This window comes from Gopherus flavomarginatus, chromosome 2 (assembly GCF_025201925.1).
Source record: "Gopherus flavomarginatus isolate rGopFla2 chromosome 2, rGopFla2.mat.asm, whole genome shotgun sequence".
Classification (NCBI taxonomy): Eukaryota; Metazoa; Chordata; order Testudines; family Testudinidae; genus Gopherus; species Gopherus flavomarginatus.
The window spans coordinates 82,198,201-82,217,111 of NC_066618.1; the positions used below are offsets into that span (position 1 = coordinate 82,198,201).

General features: G+C 43.6%; 1 protein-coding gene and 1 long non-coding RNA gene across 2 annotated transcripts in view; one reads left to right on the forward strand and one right to left on the reverse strand.

Moving 5' to 3' along the window:
* The window catches only part of NPHP3 (nephrocystin 3), a 43,059-nt gene extending 36,454 nt beyond the window's left edge, over positions 1–6,605 (reverse strand). The window contains exons 1-4 of the mRNA XM_050937882.1: positions 5,819–6,605; positions 3,571–3,696; positions 1,722–1,872; positions 111–263 (exon numbers count right to left, since the gene is read on the reverse strand). Coding sequence (XP_050793839.1) covers positions 111–263; positions 1,722–1,872; positions 3,571–3,696; positions 5,819–6,172 — 784 coding nt within the window. The 5' untranslated portion in view covers positions 6,173–6,605. The remainder of the gene's footprint in view (positions 1–110; positions 264–1,721; positions 1,873–3,570; positions 3,697–5,818) is intronic.
* LOC127043892 (uncharacterized) lies at positions 5,459–14,193 on the forward strand. The gene is made up of 3 exons (XR_007772351.1): positions 5,459–5,557; positions 10,681–10,811; positions 14,001–14,193. It is a non-coding gene; the product is annotated as an uncharacterized LOC127043892 (long non-coding RNA).
* The last annotated feature ends 4,718 nt before the right edge of the window (positions 14,194–18,911 follow it).

The window sequence follows — 18,911 nt, forward strand, 5'->3', positions numbered from 1 at the left end:
TCCCTTAACGGAACATAAGAATGGATGCAAAAGACCTCCATGGTAAACAGTACTTGTATGTAAACAGCCCTTTGTTAAACCCGCTTAGCAGACAAACACCAGTTGCTTACCTCTGTTTATGTTCGCAAATGGTCCTTCCACATCTATGGAACTATGAGCAAACTCAGGCCCTCTGAAAGACTGCTGAAGTTGCATCATACTACCCATTGATGGCTCACTTCCCAACACTCCACCAGTCCAATATTCAGATTGGGCTCCAGTAGCTTAAAAGTAAATATAAACTGATTTTCACTAATTGAAATACATTGTCAAACCTAAACACTTCAGTTAAAATTTGTTGACAAATGCCACTAATTGAAATTCTTCTCCCTAAGCAGATTCGCTCACTGCTTTGGCTAATGTAGTTTTAAATCAGAACTCCCTCACAGTTACAGAGAAGCCATGCTATTAAAGAAATAGGTAACCGAGCATGTTAGTACATGGGTCTCTCAAAACTGAGGACCTCATCGTTGGTTTCATATGTTGTATTAGGTCACCTATAAGGAAGAGCTTCATAGTTTTACTGCAGTCATTTGTGCACTTCACAAAGTCACCACACTGTTGACAGTCTCTGTTTAAGAAAGACCCAGAATCAGAGAGCAGAAAAGTGTTGCTGGTCAGGAGTGAAATACATTTCTTAGTTGACTTCTCATATTATCCTTGGATTACACTACTAATCTATCACTTTCAAGACCACTAAATTCAACTCTTTGAAGAAGAAAATAAATGAGAATAAGTTAAGAAAGATTTTTTAAAAAGAGGGATGAGGAAGTATAAATAAGAAGGAACATAAAAGAAGAAAGGAGAAAATATACACGGGGTAGAGGTAGGAATCATAGGCCCGTTAAAATCAATGGTGTCACTAGAATTTAGCACGTGGATAAGTGCTTTGCAGAATCAGAGCCATATATATCACATGAAACATTTCTAGTTCTGAAGGTTATTCAGCCACTTCAGCTGTGATTTGTGTCACATCTTGTTAGCAAAGCAGGGTCAGATGTAACAGCACTGGACACTGGACCTCAAGGGAAAACCCAAGTGTTGCAGAAAGTGAGGCTGGAGATCCCTAGTCTGTATCTAACCAATACCCTGGCATGGCCCTATTGGGCCCTGTGCTGATGCAGATACCATATTTTGGATCAGATGTAAAACCAGGATACTGAATGCCTACAACCATTAAATATCCAGTGTTGTTAAAGACTAAGGCTGTTCAAAACTGGTCCCCTTGTCAAATTCCAGTTTGATATTCTGCCTAAGTTTCCAATGAATTTTGTTCATTTTCTGTTCTGATGGGTTCTATGGGGCTGATATGCCAAACTGGAACATAATCTCTAGACTTGTGAAAAGAAGATCAGATAGCAGGAAACTCACAATGAAAATACAAGAGAAGCAGAAAGGTTCAGGGAAGGTAGAAAATTAAGGTGTCTTTTAGAATATGGGGCACTGTAAAAATAAATGGAATCACCAAAAATGGCTAATTAGTGTAGGGCCTCCGCAGAGTTCAAAAAACACAATTTAAATTGTAAACTGTTTTTATCCTTCACACAATATTTCCTTGTGCTTTTAAAACTTGCATTATAAAACCTCAAAATCTATAGTGCATATATATTTTTCTTTTCCTATGCTTCATAGAATTTAATCTTTTTTATTCGCTTGCTAAAAGTAGCAGATGGAATTCTTACCAGTAACTTCTGTGCAATTGTCATCTGAATCAGATTCTTCAGGATCAAATACTTGGATCCCTTGGGCTTGCAGTCTCTGAAGTTTTGTCTCCAGTTCTCGTTTGGCCCTCAATAAATCCTGAATCTCATTTTCCTTAGTTTCTCTGAAAATCTAGAAAAAGAGTTTTTTTTAAAGTATAAAGACAACTCTTATTATTTTATCACAAGTCTTGTGAAATTTGATGTTTGATCTATAGCCCCAGCTCCTGAATTCATGTGATCAGCTGTCATTAAAAAAAAGTGAGATTTGAGCCCTCATTGTGGTAGAGAAAGACTTGAAAATGTGACCCAAATGAACATAAGAATGGCCATACTGGGTCAGACCAAAGGTCCATCTAGCACAGTATCCACTGCCGAGAGTGGCCAATACCAGGTGCTTCAGAGGGAATTAACAGAACAGGTAATCATCAAGTGATCCATCCCCTGTCACCCATTCCCAGCTTATGGCAAACTGAGTCTAGGGACACCATCCTTGCCCATCCTGGCTAATAACCACTGATAGCTCTATCCTCCATGAATTGATCTAGCTCTTTTCTGAACCCTGTTATAGTCTTGGCCTTCACAACATCCCAAGTGCAACTTTCTCTCTAAACCAGAAGATGAATAAAGGAATCCAACATTTATTATTTTTAAATCATGATTTTTAAATCAATGCCATGATTTTGGAGTTAGTGACTCAGGATTTTTGAATGTTTAGTACTAAAATAAGCTCATAAGTAATATGCATGGTTTTTAACTTAGTTTTAATAAAAGCCAGCTTTTTTCAGCAACAAAACTATAATTTGTTCTCAAAGATTTCCCTATTATTTTTTGAATGGACGTATATTATTTTACTATGGATTGTTGCACTGACAGCTATACATCTTTAATTTAAGTAGTTTAAAACACGGAGACCAGATATCTGGAATTGTCTTTTATATGCAATATTACTATCACAAGCTAAAAGTGATTAGCGAGCTTGGTCTTTGATCAGAACTAAGTACTTAAGATCCCAAGAGTATAAAAGAGATTGGTACACTTAATTACAAATACAATTTAAAACAAAACTCTTTGAAAGCAATTCTTGCCGTACTTATCTACCAAAACATTTCCTCTGCTACAGTTAATGACATTGGTAAGCCCTAAAACAGTGCAGAGAAGTGTTTTTACTGTCTAATTTTGGGTGCTAGGAGTGGGATCAGCTGCAGGAGGGGAAAACCAGAAGCATAAGCTTGGCAATTAATAAGCCTTTCAAGCCACCCTAAGGCAAAAAAATATTAAGGCTTTTACCTTCACTTGGCTCTTGTATTTTAGTAGCACAAAGAGATGTGCCAATAGTTGGCACAGGGTTATTTTTGTAATGAAAACTAAAAATGTTGAACATTAACAAATTAAATATAAACATTACTGAGAAATAACAAAAATCAGTGTTTGAGCCTAGTTTATTTTTCTTTAATACACCATGTAACATAACTTCTGATCTGCATGTTCCTTGCCCCTTCTAGTTGTGAAACTGGCAAGAGCTGATGAAATGGCACAGAAGGTGCTAGGATGCTGAGCAATGATAAGTTTTATCCTTTCTGTTTTCAAAAGCATTATTTTCCACTAAGACTAAATGTTATTAAAAAACATTTCTACAGGGAAATTTTGGTATGATTAATTTGGAGAAAATAGTGGATTAAGGCCCCGGTCCTGCAATGAGTTTTGTATTGGCAGACATCTGCATCTACGCAGAACCTACCCACAAAGAGTTCACTGAAGGATAACGGCTAAAGGGATTACTTTAGATTTTCTGGGTCAATTTCTTGGGGAATAAAGTGAAGATGCTTACCTTGAATTGTCTCTTGACTTTGTCCCGGTCATGTTCAAATGTAGCCGCTCTTTCCATGGCTTGATATTTGGCTTCAAAAGCACTTTCTTTCTCTCTAAGTATTTTCTGGTAAGTTTTCTGAAGAGCCTGAAAATATTTAATATATTATTTCTCTGAGAGAAAAATATTATTGCTATAAAGTTTTAGCATATTTTTCAGCTACTGAGTTTAGATAGCAAATTCAAGTGTTGCTCCAATTGTTGCCCTTTTGCAACTCTTAATTCAAGGAAGACATTATTCTTTGTTTTTTTTTGTTTGTTTAGATTTAAACATTGCACTGCAGTGTTGGAACACAAATCAGTGCAACAGTGCAATCCTATCATGAATGAGAAACAAAATATTTAAATTTTTTATTAAATCGAAGGTTAAAATTATATAATACACAGATTTAGACTAGAGTGTCTGTACATCTGGGTATAATGCTTAGATTCAGGGGTTCTCGCAACAAATTTTTGGGTGGCCTCAGAGTGCGGCTACCAACTCTTGCTGGTGGCTGCTCTGACAATTCTTCCTAAAATACTTAACTTTAGGAAAAATAAATAAATATGCACATGTACATGTCCAAATCATTGTAATTTATTTATGTAGGGGTTTTTTGCAGACTCAGTAATTAAAAATAATGTACAGTTGTCTATTAATTACTGGACCAAAACAGAATAGAAACACAAATAAGATGCTTTGCATGTTTTGCTTTTTTTCTGGTTGCTTTTTTTTAGACTTGCTAACTAGTAAGTCTGCTGTGAAAAGTGACATTTTGTATATTTGTTAATATCACTTTTCACAGCAGACTTGCTAACTATCTGGGAGGCTGTGAAACCTGATATTGTTAATATCCCATTTCACAGCCAACTTACTCAGCCCCTGCAAGCTGGGGGACAAATTAAGCCCCGGATCAGGAGGTCGAAGGAGTGATAGGGGAATAGATGGGAGATAGCAGGAGTCAAGGGAGATAGGGGAGGTGAGCCTAAAGCGAGAGTCTGGGGCCCTGGTGCACAGATGGGGACTGGAGGAGGCAGCGAGGGTCAAAGGTGATGTGCAGGGGATGAGCCCGGAGCCTGGAGCACTGCAGCTGAGGGATGGAGCTTGCTGTTGCACGTCCAGAGCCTGTTGCCCACCCCCCCAGGGCTTAAGCCTGAAACCTGAGCCCCATAGTCCCCAGGAAGGTGGAGAATTCACGCTGGCCACCTGCTCGTACAGTGTTTGTGACTCCATAAGGGGACAGAGACCAGCTCCCGCTGGCAGCCCTCGGGGAAGGTTACTCCTTGCCCCCCTTCATCACCCAAGAGGCTGTGGCCTAAGAAAAGTCCCTGGTGGCCGCATTTGAGAAATGCTGGCTTAGATTATCCACAAATACAAAATTTGTTTTTAAAGTCATAAGATACATATAGTGCAAGCAGACCCCAGAGCTCTAATGCAGCCCCACTGACTTCATTTTTATTTCAGTGGGGCTCTGAAGAAACCTGGAAAGAAAAGTGAAACTGACCAGTTCAGGCTGGAAGTATTGCAAATAATAAACAAACTGTCTAAATGGTGAAAAGTAAACTAGATGTTTTATTTTATTATACCAACCTACATTTTTATTAAAGACATCAAGATTAACACAGGTAAAGGCATTAAACACATTTTTAACTGTCCATTTCTTTTTTTAGTTTCTGATTTGTTCATGTAAACAATGCCATCTTGATCTGAAATATTTAGCCTTCAGTTCTGAATGGTGTTTCTATCAGGCTACATTTAAAAACTGTAATTTTATAAGGGTGCTACTCAGCAGCTCCACACAAAGTAGGAGGGAGAATACTGGGAGGTGGACAGCCCTTCCAGAAGACGCTGGGAAGGGCAGGAGATAAAAAGCACTGGACTGCTCTCCACCCAAAGACTAGCTGGGAGGAAGGAGGTCAGTGCTAAAGCCATAACTGAGGAGTCTATTCCCCATTTCAGAAGGTGCATGGTGAGTAGAAAGAGATCTGGGTTCTGTTCCCAGCTTTGACACTTATTTCCTGAATAACTTTAGACAAATCTCTTGTCTTCTCTATGCCTCCATTTTCCCATCTGTAATATGGATACACTCAACTTATTAAGTGCTCTGAGATGTAAGGATGAAAAGCGCTATATAGGAGCTAAGTATTATTATTTGTCTCAGGAGATGAGATCTTCACTCCCACCCATTCCCCTATAAACTGTGGCAAGGGTCAGTACAGTTGCTAGTTACCTGGAGCTCTGCCCGGAGTCTCTTGTTCTCCAGGTCAAGTTTGGCTTCTTTCTTGACCATAGAGGCCACCTCGTTGTTCTTGCTGACACGGAAGATCTCATATTCTTTCTTCAGACGCTCATACTCAGCCACGCACTCCAACTCCTGTACTGAGGCAGTGGATTTGAAGCTGGCCCCGATGAGGCCTCCAGGCCGCGAAGCACCCACCCGGCGGAAAGAGCTGCGCAGCAGGCGAGCTTTAGGCTTCACCTCCACTGGGATCTCACAGGCTTCGCCGCCACCTCCCCCGTAGGCATCCTCGATCACCTCCCCTCCGGTGCCCGCTGGGCTCACCAGAGAGGAAGCTGTCCCCATCGTTGGGGGGCCAGCTTGGGATGCTGCCCTCACTGCTGCTCTCCCTTCTCCATGGGTTTGGCAGCTGGAGTCACCCAGGAGCTGGGCATGGGTGCTAGGCGTGTGTCACTGGCTCTGTCCCTCTAGCACTTTATACCAGGGTCATCCCTGTGGTGCCAGTGCACCCATGGACTGGCTGGCAGTGGGGCTCCCCACACAGGTCAGGGGCTTGCCCAGGCTCTCCCACCCGGACACTACTAACTAGACTGGCTTCAAGCCCCCCCTAGGGGAGCAATGACGGGCTGCCCCGCTGTCTAGGGCAGCATGAATAACACCCCTCGGCAGGGAGGAGCCACCGCACCCTCCGGGAGTCTGTGCCCCCAGGCCAGGGTCTCAGGCAGCCGCAGGCCGCTGCGCTGCAAGGGGCGGAGCAGGACTCGGAGGAGGAAGGAAGGAAGGAAGGAGCCACGTGGGCCGCCTCCAGCCCTCCCCGGACAGGGCAGCGGGGACGGGATTCGGGAGTCTCTGAGCCCGGCGGGCTGCAGGGCGCCTCGTGCGGCCGGACCCCGCTCTGCGCAGCGCTGCTGGGCAGCCGGCTGGGAGCGCCCGGCGCGGGGCGGGGCTGGCGGCCCTGCGGGGAGAGTCGGATTGAGCGTGTCGGGGCTGGTGGAAAAATGGAGGAGGGGGCAGGTCGGGGCCGAGCTGGTGTGGAGAGGCGGGGGCTGGAGAGGGACCCGTCGCTGATGGCGGGGGAAGGGAGAGGGACAGAGGCAGTGAGCACGTTCAGAAGGAAGGGGCTGGGTTGTTCCCCAGAGCAGAGGGACATGTCTCTAGATAAAAGAAGTAACTGTGGGAGCTGAAGTAGAAGTATGGGGTAGGGGTTGGGGAGGAGCGAAAAGAGGAGTGGGGAGGGACCCCTCTTTCCCTAGAAGAGTTGAGGAGGCAAAGCAGCCACGTTTAGGGTGTAGAGGTTTCAGAAACAATTTGGAAGAAGAAGAACAAGGACGGGAAGGAAGGGAAACCCAAATAGGGAGACGTGGTAAATAAAACAGTCTCTTTCCACCAGAAGTAATTAGTACAGTACTGCAGTTGGGGAAAACAGCATTGTACTTCGATTTATAAGCTCATTGGGGCAGGAACTGGGTTTGGGGCAGGGGGTTGGGTGGGTTCTTACAGCGTCTAGCACAATAGGGTCTTGGTCAGTGGCTCGGGCTGTTAGGCACTGCATGTGCTGTTCCCCTGGTATTATCCAGATCAGTGATCTGCTAGGTCACTCCAATCTTTGACTCTGGGAGCCATCCTTACCCTGCTCTGCTGTGAGAACCCCCCACTCCTGGGCTGTTCATGCACAGCCTCTGGCATGTAAACAGCTTGGATTGTGTAACTGAATGACAGTAGCCAATATGTCTGGTCCCAGACACAAACCTATGAACCTTCCTCTTGCAGAGTCCAGTTATACCTATTGGACGCCACAGGCTTATATGAGTTTGTCAGTTTAACAAATTGATATGTACCAGGCTTGTTAACCAAAGGGGAGTCTCTGACATACTTCAAACCAAACACTGCTTCAGGTAGAAAACATTTTATTAACTATGAAAGATACATTTTAAGTGATTATAAATCAAAGCATAACAAGTTGAATTTGGTCAAATGAAATAAAAGCAAAACACATTCTAAGCTGATCTTATCACTTTCAATGCCCTTACAAACTTAGATGCTGTCTGGTTGCCCTTTAGCCAGGCTCTCTCCTTTGATCAGCGCTTCAGTCGCTTGGTGGTGATGTCTGTAGATCGAGGTGGAAGAGAGAGGAAGAGCATGGCAAACGTCTCTCTCTTTTATCTTGTTATTTCTTCCTTCTTGACTTTGCCCTCTCCCACTTCAGAGTCAGGTGAGCATTACCTCATCGCAGTCCCAAACTGACCAAAGGAAGGGGGGGTGACTCACTCAAGAGTCCAACAGATCCTTTGTTGTTGCCTAGGCCAGTGTCCTCTGTTTCTGTGACATTGGGCTGGGTTTGTCCCATCTATGACCTTATGAGGTGTGAACTGCCCCCCTGCTTTTGGGATGTTTTCTGCCTGGGCTTGCTTTAAACCATGAGGACACATTTTCAACCTCATAACGATGTACATGAAATTGCAACCTATAACATTACTATAACAACAGTGCTGAGTAAATCATGTGCCTTCCGAAGCCACCCAACATGATAAACTTTGCATTAGATACCACACAATCATATTATAGGGTGAACGTGGACATGGAGGGTATTCCCACAAGGTATAGAAAGTCACACTATAGTCATACAAATAATAACAAAAAAAACGGTAATTTTTGTGTGCTCTGAAAAACCTTTCCATTTTCAGCGGATCTCAGCCCTTACCATCCATTGAGTCAGTTACTGTTATCATTTCCCAGACAGCACAAATCTAAGTGCCCATCTGTTAAGGATGGTTAGTCAGTTTCTATGTTCTAGCAAAAATATTTACAATTGTCCTTCCAAAATATGACCCCTCAGAGGACTGCCACTTGTCCTGAAATTCACATACAATTTAGAGCACCAAAGTTATTTAGGCTTTTACAATGATAGGTCCCAATCCTGCAAGGACTTATGCACATGAGTAGTTCTAATTCAATGGGACTGTTCGTGTGCATGAATGCTTACAGGATTGGGACATTATGCAGTGTCGGATATCATCCTATAACTCTGTAACAGAATCCACTCCTGTGAGCTTCCCAGCCCACTTAGTGCCTGTAGAAGTCATTGGGATTTGATGGTACTGAGCATTTCACAAGCGGCAATCAATGCCTAATAGGAACAGTCTATGACATTATGACATGATGGACAACATCTACACTCCTACTTCAATGTGCTTTGCTGGAGTTAAAAGGTATATCTTCCTCTTGCCTTCATGTCTCTTTATAGCTTTCAGATCTACTCCTCGCAAGTTTCTTGGTTGTGAAGAAGCCAGGAAAATCCCTGCTCCCCCTAAAATTGGCTCTAAATATTTGATAACCTTCCTCCCCAGTAACATATGTCCTTTCTATCTTCTGGGGCTTAAATTCCATCAACTAAATACATTATAATGCACTATTTATATCTGTCTTTATCTGCAAGACTTTTGTTTGGCTCCCCCACATCCTGGGATATTTACACAAAGAAACCAGTGAGACTCACAAGTATGTTAGTGTGTCCCCAAACCATAGAATCCATCATACTGCAACAGTATGAAAGAAAACCAAAAAAAAAACAACCAACCACATCAAAGAAAAGATTGCCTGGCTTATACATTTGCTGTGTGAGCAATTAACCAACTTATAATGGGAGTAAAAGAAAAAGTACACCTCTACCCTGATATAACACTGTCCTCAGGAGCCAAAAAATCTTACTGTATTATAGGTAAAACTGTGCTATATTGAACTTGCTTTGATCTGCCGGAGTGCACAGCCCCACACCCCCAGAGCACTGCTTTACCACATTATATCCGAATTCATGTTATATCCGGCTGTGTTATATCAGGGTAGTGGTGTATTTTAGAGAAATCTGCTATGATCTCATTCCGAATGCCTACAAAATTGCTTCTGTCAGCGAGGAAAATTAGTGTATTGTACACAAATCAAAAAGGAAATGGGTTTATTTTCTTTCATAACTCTGGCTTGTGAATTGTGGGGCACTGGCATGTACCAAGATCCCATGCTGATGTTAAAAGATGTTGCATGTCTCTATGAAAAAACAACTCATTCCTTGGCTGAATGATGGGCTGTGGTTGATTGTCCTATGCAAAACTTCAGTTAAAAAGCCATTTGTGGCATACTGAATATGGGGTGTGTGGAAGTGCTACATGGTTCCTCACATTGACATCAATGGAAGATATGCATGCCTAGGCAGAGCAGCATACAGATCAAGAATTCTAAAATGAAGCAGGGCTCTGAGTTTCCTCATTTGCATGTTAATATACAGAATGCTCTTCTATTTCAGAGCTGCACACGTGTCTGAGTTCTGGGAACAAAGTCCAAGGTTTGGTCATGCTTTTGGTTGCACTAAATTCTTTTCTATGTTCTGAGTTCTTTGCAAACCAGAATCGTGGCTTTCCTCACACAAAATCTCATTACCTTTAGATCTAGAGTAAAAAAGACATGTTCTGCATTATAATGGACCCGTGATCCATTGCTAATAATCCACGATAGCAACAATTACATTGGAGGAATTGTTGATATTGCTTCTCTGATGCTGCCTCATTCACAGTGGAGACACAATGGGGCCAAATTCATCTTTAGTACAACTCCATCTGAACATCACTGGGGTGAATACATATCCAGTGTGCCAATTTTCTGCGCAAGTGATCTTATTTCTTAAAAAACAAAACTGCACTGAAATAATAAAATTACTGAATAATCTGAAGTTTAAAAAAATCTATTTGAAATCTATCATGATGTTACTTGTCTTCAGTGTATCCTGTAACATTTTAAAATGTATGTTCATATGCTTAATTTGATATTTAAGTTTTCACACTCTTGCCTTTATTCCATTTTAGGCTATATTGTTGACCATGAGTCTGTAGACATGGATCTGTCCCCTAGAGATAACTGGAGCATCAAGAACTGCAGTACTGTATGGAGTTTTCTACAGATCTGTGCAATGCCTTTTTATTTGTGGAAAAGGAAGGTAACTGTATAATTCTGATTATAAACCAAGTGGCCTTCCCTCTCACACATTTTTGGGCTGTTTTATTGCCCTGAGATTCACCATAGCTCAGAATTGGTAGATGTTCATTTTACAAAAGAACACATATCCAGTATCTAGCCACATACATATTCCAGTATAATTTAGTATAAAGAGGTACAGGAAATAGCAAGGAAATTTGCAGCTGGAGTGTTTCAGAACATAGGCTCCCACAGTTTGGCTGCATGTTATAAATAAGAGTTTTGCTATGATTGGAATAAATTATTGAAAACAGGATGCTCTAAATGGAAAACAACTGAGCAGCTCAAAGCTATCTTCTTCCCAAAATTCAGACTTTAGAATAATTAAATACAACTGACAAAGGCAAAGCATTAGAAAAACCCTTCATAAATCAATAGTAAGTTGTTTGTGGCTGTGCTGTACCAAAACTGACAGTTTTTTTATGATTTCATGCATTATTCAAAAATATATGTCTAAGCACAGCTTTTTGTTGCATCTTGATTAAGAGAGTTCTAATTGGGGATGTGTAGTGAAAGTAGTGCAATGTGGTAATTTAAAAAATGGTTGCTTTTATACCAGATTATACATGATTCTACATCACTCTTGTTAGTGGCTGTGAAGCTGTCAGTCTAAATGTTAACCTGATTATTATCCCCAGTATTCTGGCCCATGTAATGAGTAAAAGCCTGGAGAAGCCGAATGGTAGAGCAAGTTGTAGCTTGGTTAAATGATTTTAACCCTTTTCATAGTCTCCTAAGACTGCAGAATGCAGAATCTGGTATATAGTACAAAAAGAACTGAGTTCTCAATTAATCAGCATCTCAGTTTTGTTGGATTCATTGTGTGGGTACTGGGCAGTGTTGCTAGCATGTGATATACAGGATGTCAGACTAGCTGATCTGGTAGTTCCTTCTGGCCTTAAACTCTATGATTTTATGTAAAATAATGCCTGGTTCATAGCTCACTGAAGTTGATCGGCATTTGTCAGTTGACTTCAGTGGTTCTTTCAGTCAGGCCCTTCAAATGGCTGTCACACCATACAAGCTGGTACAGAGGACAAAAAAAGCTCTGCAATTAGCCAGAGTTCATCATTAGGCCAGAAGTTTATGGGTTTAACTTTCTGAGTAAAACTTTGGCATGAAGACTGTCAAGGTCTTTTCCGCACTTTGAACTTTAGCATCCAAAAAGTGGGGACCTGCATGATCACTTTCAAGCTTAATTACTAGCTTAAATTTGGTACACTGTCACTAGCCAAAATATAGTGTTTGGCACACTTCCTGTTCCCCCAAAACCTTCCCTGGGGAACCCAAGACCCAAACTCCTTGGATCTTAAAACAAAGAGGAATTAACCATTCTCTTCCTTTCCCCCCCACACCAATCCCTGGTGAGTTTAGACTCATTCCCTTGGATTCCAAAACAAGGAAAAATCAATCAGGTTCTTAAAAAGAAAGCTTTTAATTAAAGAAAGAAAAAGTAAAAATTATCTCTGTAAAATCAGGATGGTAAATGCTTACAGGGTATTCAGATTCATATAGACTAGAGGGACTGCCCCTCCCCACCCCCAGCCTGAGATTCAAAGTTACAGCAAACAGAGGTAAAAATCCTTCTAGCAAAAGGAAAAACATTCACAAGTTAAGAAAACAAACATAAGACTAATTCGCCTTTCCTGGCTATTACTTACTATTTTGAAACATGAGAGACTGATTTAGAAAGATTGGAGAAAACCTGGGTGTAAGAGGGAACAACGAACAAAACAAACAGCGCAAACCAAGACTTCCCTCCACCAAGATTTGAAAGTATCTTGTCCCCCCATTGGTCCTCTGGTCAGGCGTCAGCCAGGTTCATTGAGCTTCTTAACCCTTTACAGGTAAAAGAGACATTAACCCTTAACCATCTGTTTATGACAAAGACATTAAAAATTAAGTTCCTTTCTATTTGTTTCTGGTGTCTGAGAGTTAAAGTTCTCCAAGGCATTTTTAAGAGAGTAGATGGCCTGGTCAATCAAGGCTATGTGTGCACTACTAATTACAAAATGGCTGTCATGTGCAGAGTGGCCAGGTGTCTGGTTTTCGACCAAAAAGTCTGGAGCAGAAGCAGCAGAAGCTCTCTATAAGTGTGGTAGGCCACTGGCATCTGAACTGTGGCCCCACCTCAGGAGCTGCCCCTTCCCCCAGAACCCTCCCACCCTTATGCCGCCCCTTCCCACTGAGGCTTCCCCCCGGTTCTGCCTCTTCTCCCCAAGGCTCCGTCCCTGCACTGCCCCTTCCTCCCAAACCCCTGCCCTCGTGCCACTCCTTCCCCCGAGTAGGGTTGCTAACCCTCCAGGATTGTCCTGGAGTCTCCAGGAATTGAAGATTAATCATTAATTACAGATTATGTCATGTGAGGAAACCTCCAGGAATATGTCCAACCAAAGTTGGCAGCCCTACCCCAGAGGCCCTGCCCCCATGCCAACTTTTCCCCTGAGGCCCTCACCCTGCTCACTCCTCTCCACCCTCTCTCCCCCATCTCTTACTGGTAAAAAGTCATGGGCCCATGGCCCCCAACACCCTGCCCCGTTCCAGCACCCTTGCCTGACAGTGTCTGATTAGATCTACTGACCAAATACCCAAAGTTTGGTTACTGTGGGTGGGGGAGGCGAGGAGGCACTGGATCATCACTCGCGCCAGCCCCTACTAAACTGGGGCCACCTCCTACCTGCGTTGAATGGCTGCATGCCCCAGCTCCGCAGGCAAGTCCCTCCGGACCCGAGGGAGTGTGGGGGAGAGGGGAAAAGCAGCAAGTGACAGGGGGGCAGAAGGGAAAAAGAGTGAAGGGGGGTCCTTGGGGGAAGAGGTGGGGCTGGCGTAAGGCCTTGGGGTGGAAGAGGCGGGGCAGGGGCTGGACCTCGGGGAACAGGAAAGGCGAGGCCTCTAGGGGAAGAGGCGGGGCTGGGGTGGGGCCTTGGGGGAAGAGGCAGGGCAGGGGAGGTTCCAGTACTCTTGCTGGAGTGTCCAGTTTTTAAATATTATGAAGTTGGCAACCCTAGTCATGTGTATCTTGTACATGGTAGGTTACAGGGCTAGAACTAGCAGATCAGGTTTCTGTACCAAATATGGACTGACTACAGAGTTTCCTTTTCAGAGAGATATACCAGATGTGTTCACACTAAGATCCTTTTATGTTTTACAGCCGTGGTTCTCAAACTTCCTGCAGCCCCCATTGGCCTGGAGTGGCGAACCGGGGCCAGTGGGAGCCACGATTGGCAGAACCTGCGGACACGGCAGGTAAACAAACCAGCCCGGCCCGCCAGGAGCTTTCCCTGAACAAGTGGTGGCCCAGGTTTGAGAATCACTGTTCTACAGGAATGGCTGAGGTTAGCCTAAATAAGGTATGTGACACACACATCTCCATTTAGTCGCTGAATAGTATAATACAGTTTACCATTCCATTACCATGGCTGTCTCTTTTCACTGCATCATTTCAGATTATTAAAAAGCCTTTCATACTTTTACAGAAAATTATGCAACCCTAAAATATGACCACAGGTATAGAAAAGCCTTACCTGAGGAATAAAGTAAAGATTGAAGAAATGTCCTGAATATCACATCTGAGGTCTTATTCCTCTTTTCCATACCATTCTGATTCCTTTTGACAAGCATGCTTTATGGCAATGTATTGCAATTTGTCTTATTTATTTTTTACTAAAACAATACACTACATAGGTAGTTCATTATAAATTACCACAACAAACATTATTTTGGAACATTATGTAGCTATTCAGCTCACTACCTCTTATGTGGTACAGTAACATTATTGCACTCTATCAAGCTGAGCTCAGCATGGATGTACCCAGAATCCATTTCTTGAGAGGCCTAATAATTACCTGGAATAGAATTGATGGAGGAGATGATATCCACTTTTAAAAGTTCCTGTGCCTTTAAATCTTGTAAATCTTCACCACTAGAGGTCAGCAACACTTAGGGAAAAGATGGGGAGAGGGTGGCTTGGTGAACAGAATAAGAAGTTTTCCTACTAGTTATACAGAGATAGGAGAGTGTGAGATTAAAAAGTGATGAGTTTCTACCTATGTTCAAGTCACCTAAAGAATGAAGATAGCATACTAGAATGCTCTGCAATGTGTTTTGAGCCACTGTACTGAGCAAGTGAGAGTTGCATAAATACAATATTGTATTTTTACACAGTGCACTACATATCTGTCATATATAGAAGCATTAAGAAAAGCAGTCACTAACCTAGTAGTAGTAAGAGCCAAACCCTAGTTCCATTGAAATCACTGAGTTTTGTCATTGACTGCAAGAGGATCAGGATTTGGCCCTAACTACTTTGCAAAATTAAACAACTCTCAGGGTTTTTATTTTGTTTTTTACATGAAGGATTGAATGCCCTAAAGGCTTTTTAAAATTTCATTATTCAAGATTGGTCAAAATAATTAGAAATCATCAAAAACAAAACAAAACAACCCTTTCTTCTAACCACACTATCTATAAATTCAAACTTAATTATAGCCTCACTACCAAGCTGTAGTACAAGTACACAAGAAATGTTTTGATTTAAAGAACTAAATTGCATTCAGAATGACACTGATAATTGAAACCTAACTTCTCACCTTGACAGCCATAAGATGTCAGAACAAGACACACTCTTAAGTCTGTGTACCAAGTGACTCAGCAATGCTGCTCTATAAAAATCTTGGCCAAGCCTGTCAGACAGCCATGACTCATTGTCTGTCTGAATTGTGTTTTGACTGACAATCCAGTTGTCAGAGATCCAGGATTCAATACCCTAGCCTTTATACAGTCTGTTTGGGAGCACCCAGGGGCGGCTCCAGGCCCCAGCACACCAAGCACGCTCTTGGGGTGGCAAGCCGCGGGGAGCGCTCTGCCGGTCGCTGCGAGGGCGGCAGGCAGGCTGCCTTCAGCAGCTTGCCTGCGGAGGGTCCGCTGGTCCCGCGGCTTCGGACCTCGCATGCACACCTGCAGGAGGTCCACGGAAGCCGCGGGACCAGCAGATCCTCCACAGGCACGCCGCTGAAGGCAGCCTGCCTGCTGTGCTTGGGGCGGCAAAATCCCTAGAGCCGCCCCTGGGAGCACCTTCACATTCACTAAGCCCTGGGCTTAGCCTTTCACAAAGTTGACCCACATGGCTCAGAGACAGGGCCTCCAAGGTACATCAACCCTCTTTCTTATTGTGTGCTCTCAAATGCAAGTCCAAATGAGTTCAGACTCCTGTTTAGAGACTTTTACCCCAGTGCAACTAGTAAGTATTTGCAGGGATGCAAGGCAGCCTTTTCAAAACAAGCCAACATTTATTAGTCAACTGAATTCAGAATCTGAGAGTCCTTAGGTCAGCATGGAAAAGCAAAGCTTATGGCTTGATCTATACTTAAAAGTTAGGTTGACATAGGTATGTTGGCCAGGGTGTATAAAGCACACCCAACTGACATAGCTATGCCGACCTAATCCCCAGTGTAGATGCAGCTGTGTCAACAGAAGCTAATTTCATTCAGGGAAGTGATGTTCCTATAAAACCTCTTCCATTGTAGGCTATATCTACACTATGGTATTATGCCAGCATAGCTACACCAACATAGCTATGCCAATATAATCACCGTGTGTAGACAGGGCCTAAGAAAGATTCTATATTGGCAGAAGCAACTTCCCCAATATTCCATGTTCTCTTGGAATCTGCTTGTGTTTCTTTCCTTCTTTCCTTCCTTCTTTCCTACCTTCCTTCCTTGTGTGTCTCTGCTCTCTGTGTGCCCTTTAAAGGCCAGCATCCACATCTTGGCTTCTTTCTACAGCTGCTGGGGTTTTTCCGTTCCAGTTACCTGCAAAGAGTTAATAACTTGCTCTTGGCTGCTGGTCATTTAAATGGTCCAGTTGTTGGGTCTTCCAGTCACATGTGTTGATTCCATTCATATTTTGATGATGCATTTGGTTCCAATCAAGACAGAACTGCTGCCTACAAGATGTCCAGCTGTGTCTTATTTCCCTTTTCTCCACAGTCGAGTTTAAACCCTTCACATTCAAAGAATAGCAATAGAAAATGAGTGGCTAAACTGATCACATATATATCGTTAATAAAAATGTTAAAATAATTCCCAAATTCTCCACACCAGCAATGAGTTATAATCCCAACAATAGAGTGAATAATGAAACACCCACTTCAGTAAGTGTGCATCATCTCTGGCTTTCTCAGCCGAATAGTCACTTCCTCCTATGTCAGTGTGGTGGGGCATCTGCCCCACACTGGCAGAAGAGAGGTTAAAGCAACCCCAGGGAGACTGTGCAGGAGGCACAAATTAGGAAAGGGCTTGTAGAGACAGCCAATCAGGGCCAGGCTGAAGCATACAAGAAGGGCTGCTGAATAGAGCAGCTGGAGTTACTCCCTGGAATTTGGAGAGGGAGGACTGGCTGCCCTAAAGGAAGAAGAGACAGCACCATGGCCAGAGCAGTGAGGGGCTGGGTCGGGGAGCATGAGTGAGCTCCCGGCTGGCCGCTGCTAGACTGAAGCCCAGATACAAGAACGGAGAAGGTGCTAGAGCTGCAGGGAAAAGGTCCAGGGAAACAGATGGCAGGGGGTTGGAGGTGACACAGTGCGTGGCTGCCGACTAGAGGGTCCCTGGGCCAGGATCTGGAGTAGCGGCCGGGTCTGGGTCCCCCCCTGCTTTGGCCCCACTTGCCACTGAGGGGAGTGACTAGAGTATGGGCTGCAGTTTGCCACTGATGCAGGTGGTTAGACCCAGGACTGCAACATGCCATTGAAGCAAGTGTCTGGACAGAGGACTGCCAGCCCCCCGGAAGTGGAGAGAGAACTGAGTAGGGCACAGCCAGAGAGCTATGTCCAGAAGAGGACACTGCAGTCCTAAGAGCGACACAGATCCTGATGGCAGAAGCAGCAGTGGCGAGACACCACTAGATGGGGCCGGACTGGCGAACCAGAGCTAATTCCAAGGATGGCCAGCAGGAGGCACCACAGTGATGAGTCGTGCCCCATTACACATGGTGGAGAACACAGGTAAACAGTCACCCTGATACAAGGGGAAGATAGAGGACTGTGGGAACTATTGCCTGGTACAGACGTTTGAGAGACTAAGGGACATGTAAGATGGAGAAAATGGAGTCAGAGGCCTTCTTTGTGGAGGGCTCTGGGGCCTTCCCGAACTGGACTCCAAAGTTGGTGCCACTGTGGAAAGGGGCTGACAAGCAGCAAGGGCATCTTACAGTGGCACAGCTGCACCAGTGCAGCTATACCACTTCTAGTGCAGATGCTCTAAGCCAGGGGTCAGCAACCTTTCAGAAGTGGTGTGCCGAGTCTTCATTTATTCACTTTGATTTAAGGTTTTGTGTGCCAGTCATACATTTTAATGTTTTTAGAAGGTCTCTTTCTATAAATCTATAATACATAACTAAACTATTGTTGTATGTAAAGTAAATAAGGTTTTAAAAATGTTTAAGAAGCTTCATTTAAAATTAAATTAAAATGCAGCGCCCCCTGGACCAGTGGCCAGGACTCGGGCAGTGTGAGTGCCCCTAAAAATCAGCTTGCATGCTGCCTTTGGCATGCGTGCCATAGGTTGCCTACCCCTGTTCTAAGCCAATGGGAGAGAGCTCACCCATCAACTTAATTACTCCAGCCTCTGTGGGTGGTGGTAGATATGTCAGTGTGAGAAGTTCTCTGTGCCAGCATAGCGCTGTCCACACCGGCACCTAGGTCAGTTTGACTTACATCGCTCCGGGGGGTGGCTTATTCACACTGAGCAACATAGAAAAATAGAATATCAGGTTTGGAAGGGACCTCAGGAGGTCATCTAGTCCAACCCCCTGCTCAAAGTAGGACCAATCCCCAACTAAATCATTCCAGCCAGGGCTTTGTCAAGCCTAACCTTAAAAACCTCTAAGGAAGGAGATTCCACCACCTCCCTAGGTAACCCATTCCAGTACTTCACCACCCACGTAGTGAAAAAGATTTTTCCTAATATCCAACCTAAACCTCCCCCACTGCAACTTGAGACCATTACTCCTTGTTCTGTCATCTGCTACCACTGAGAATAGTCTAAATCCATCTGCTTTGAAACCC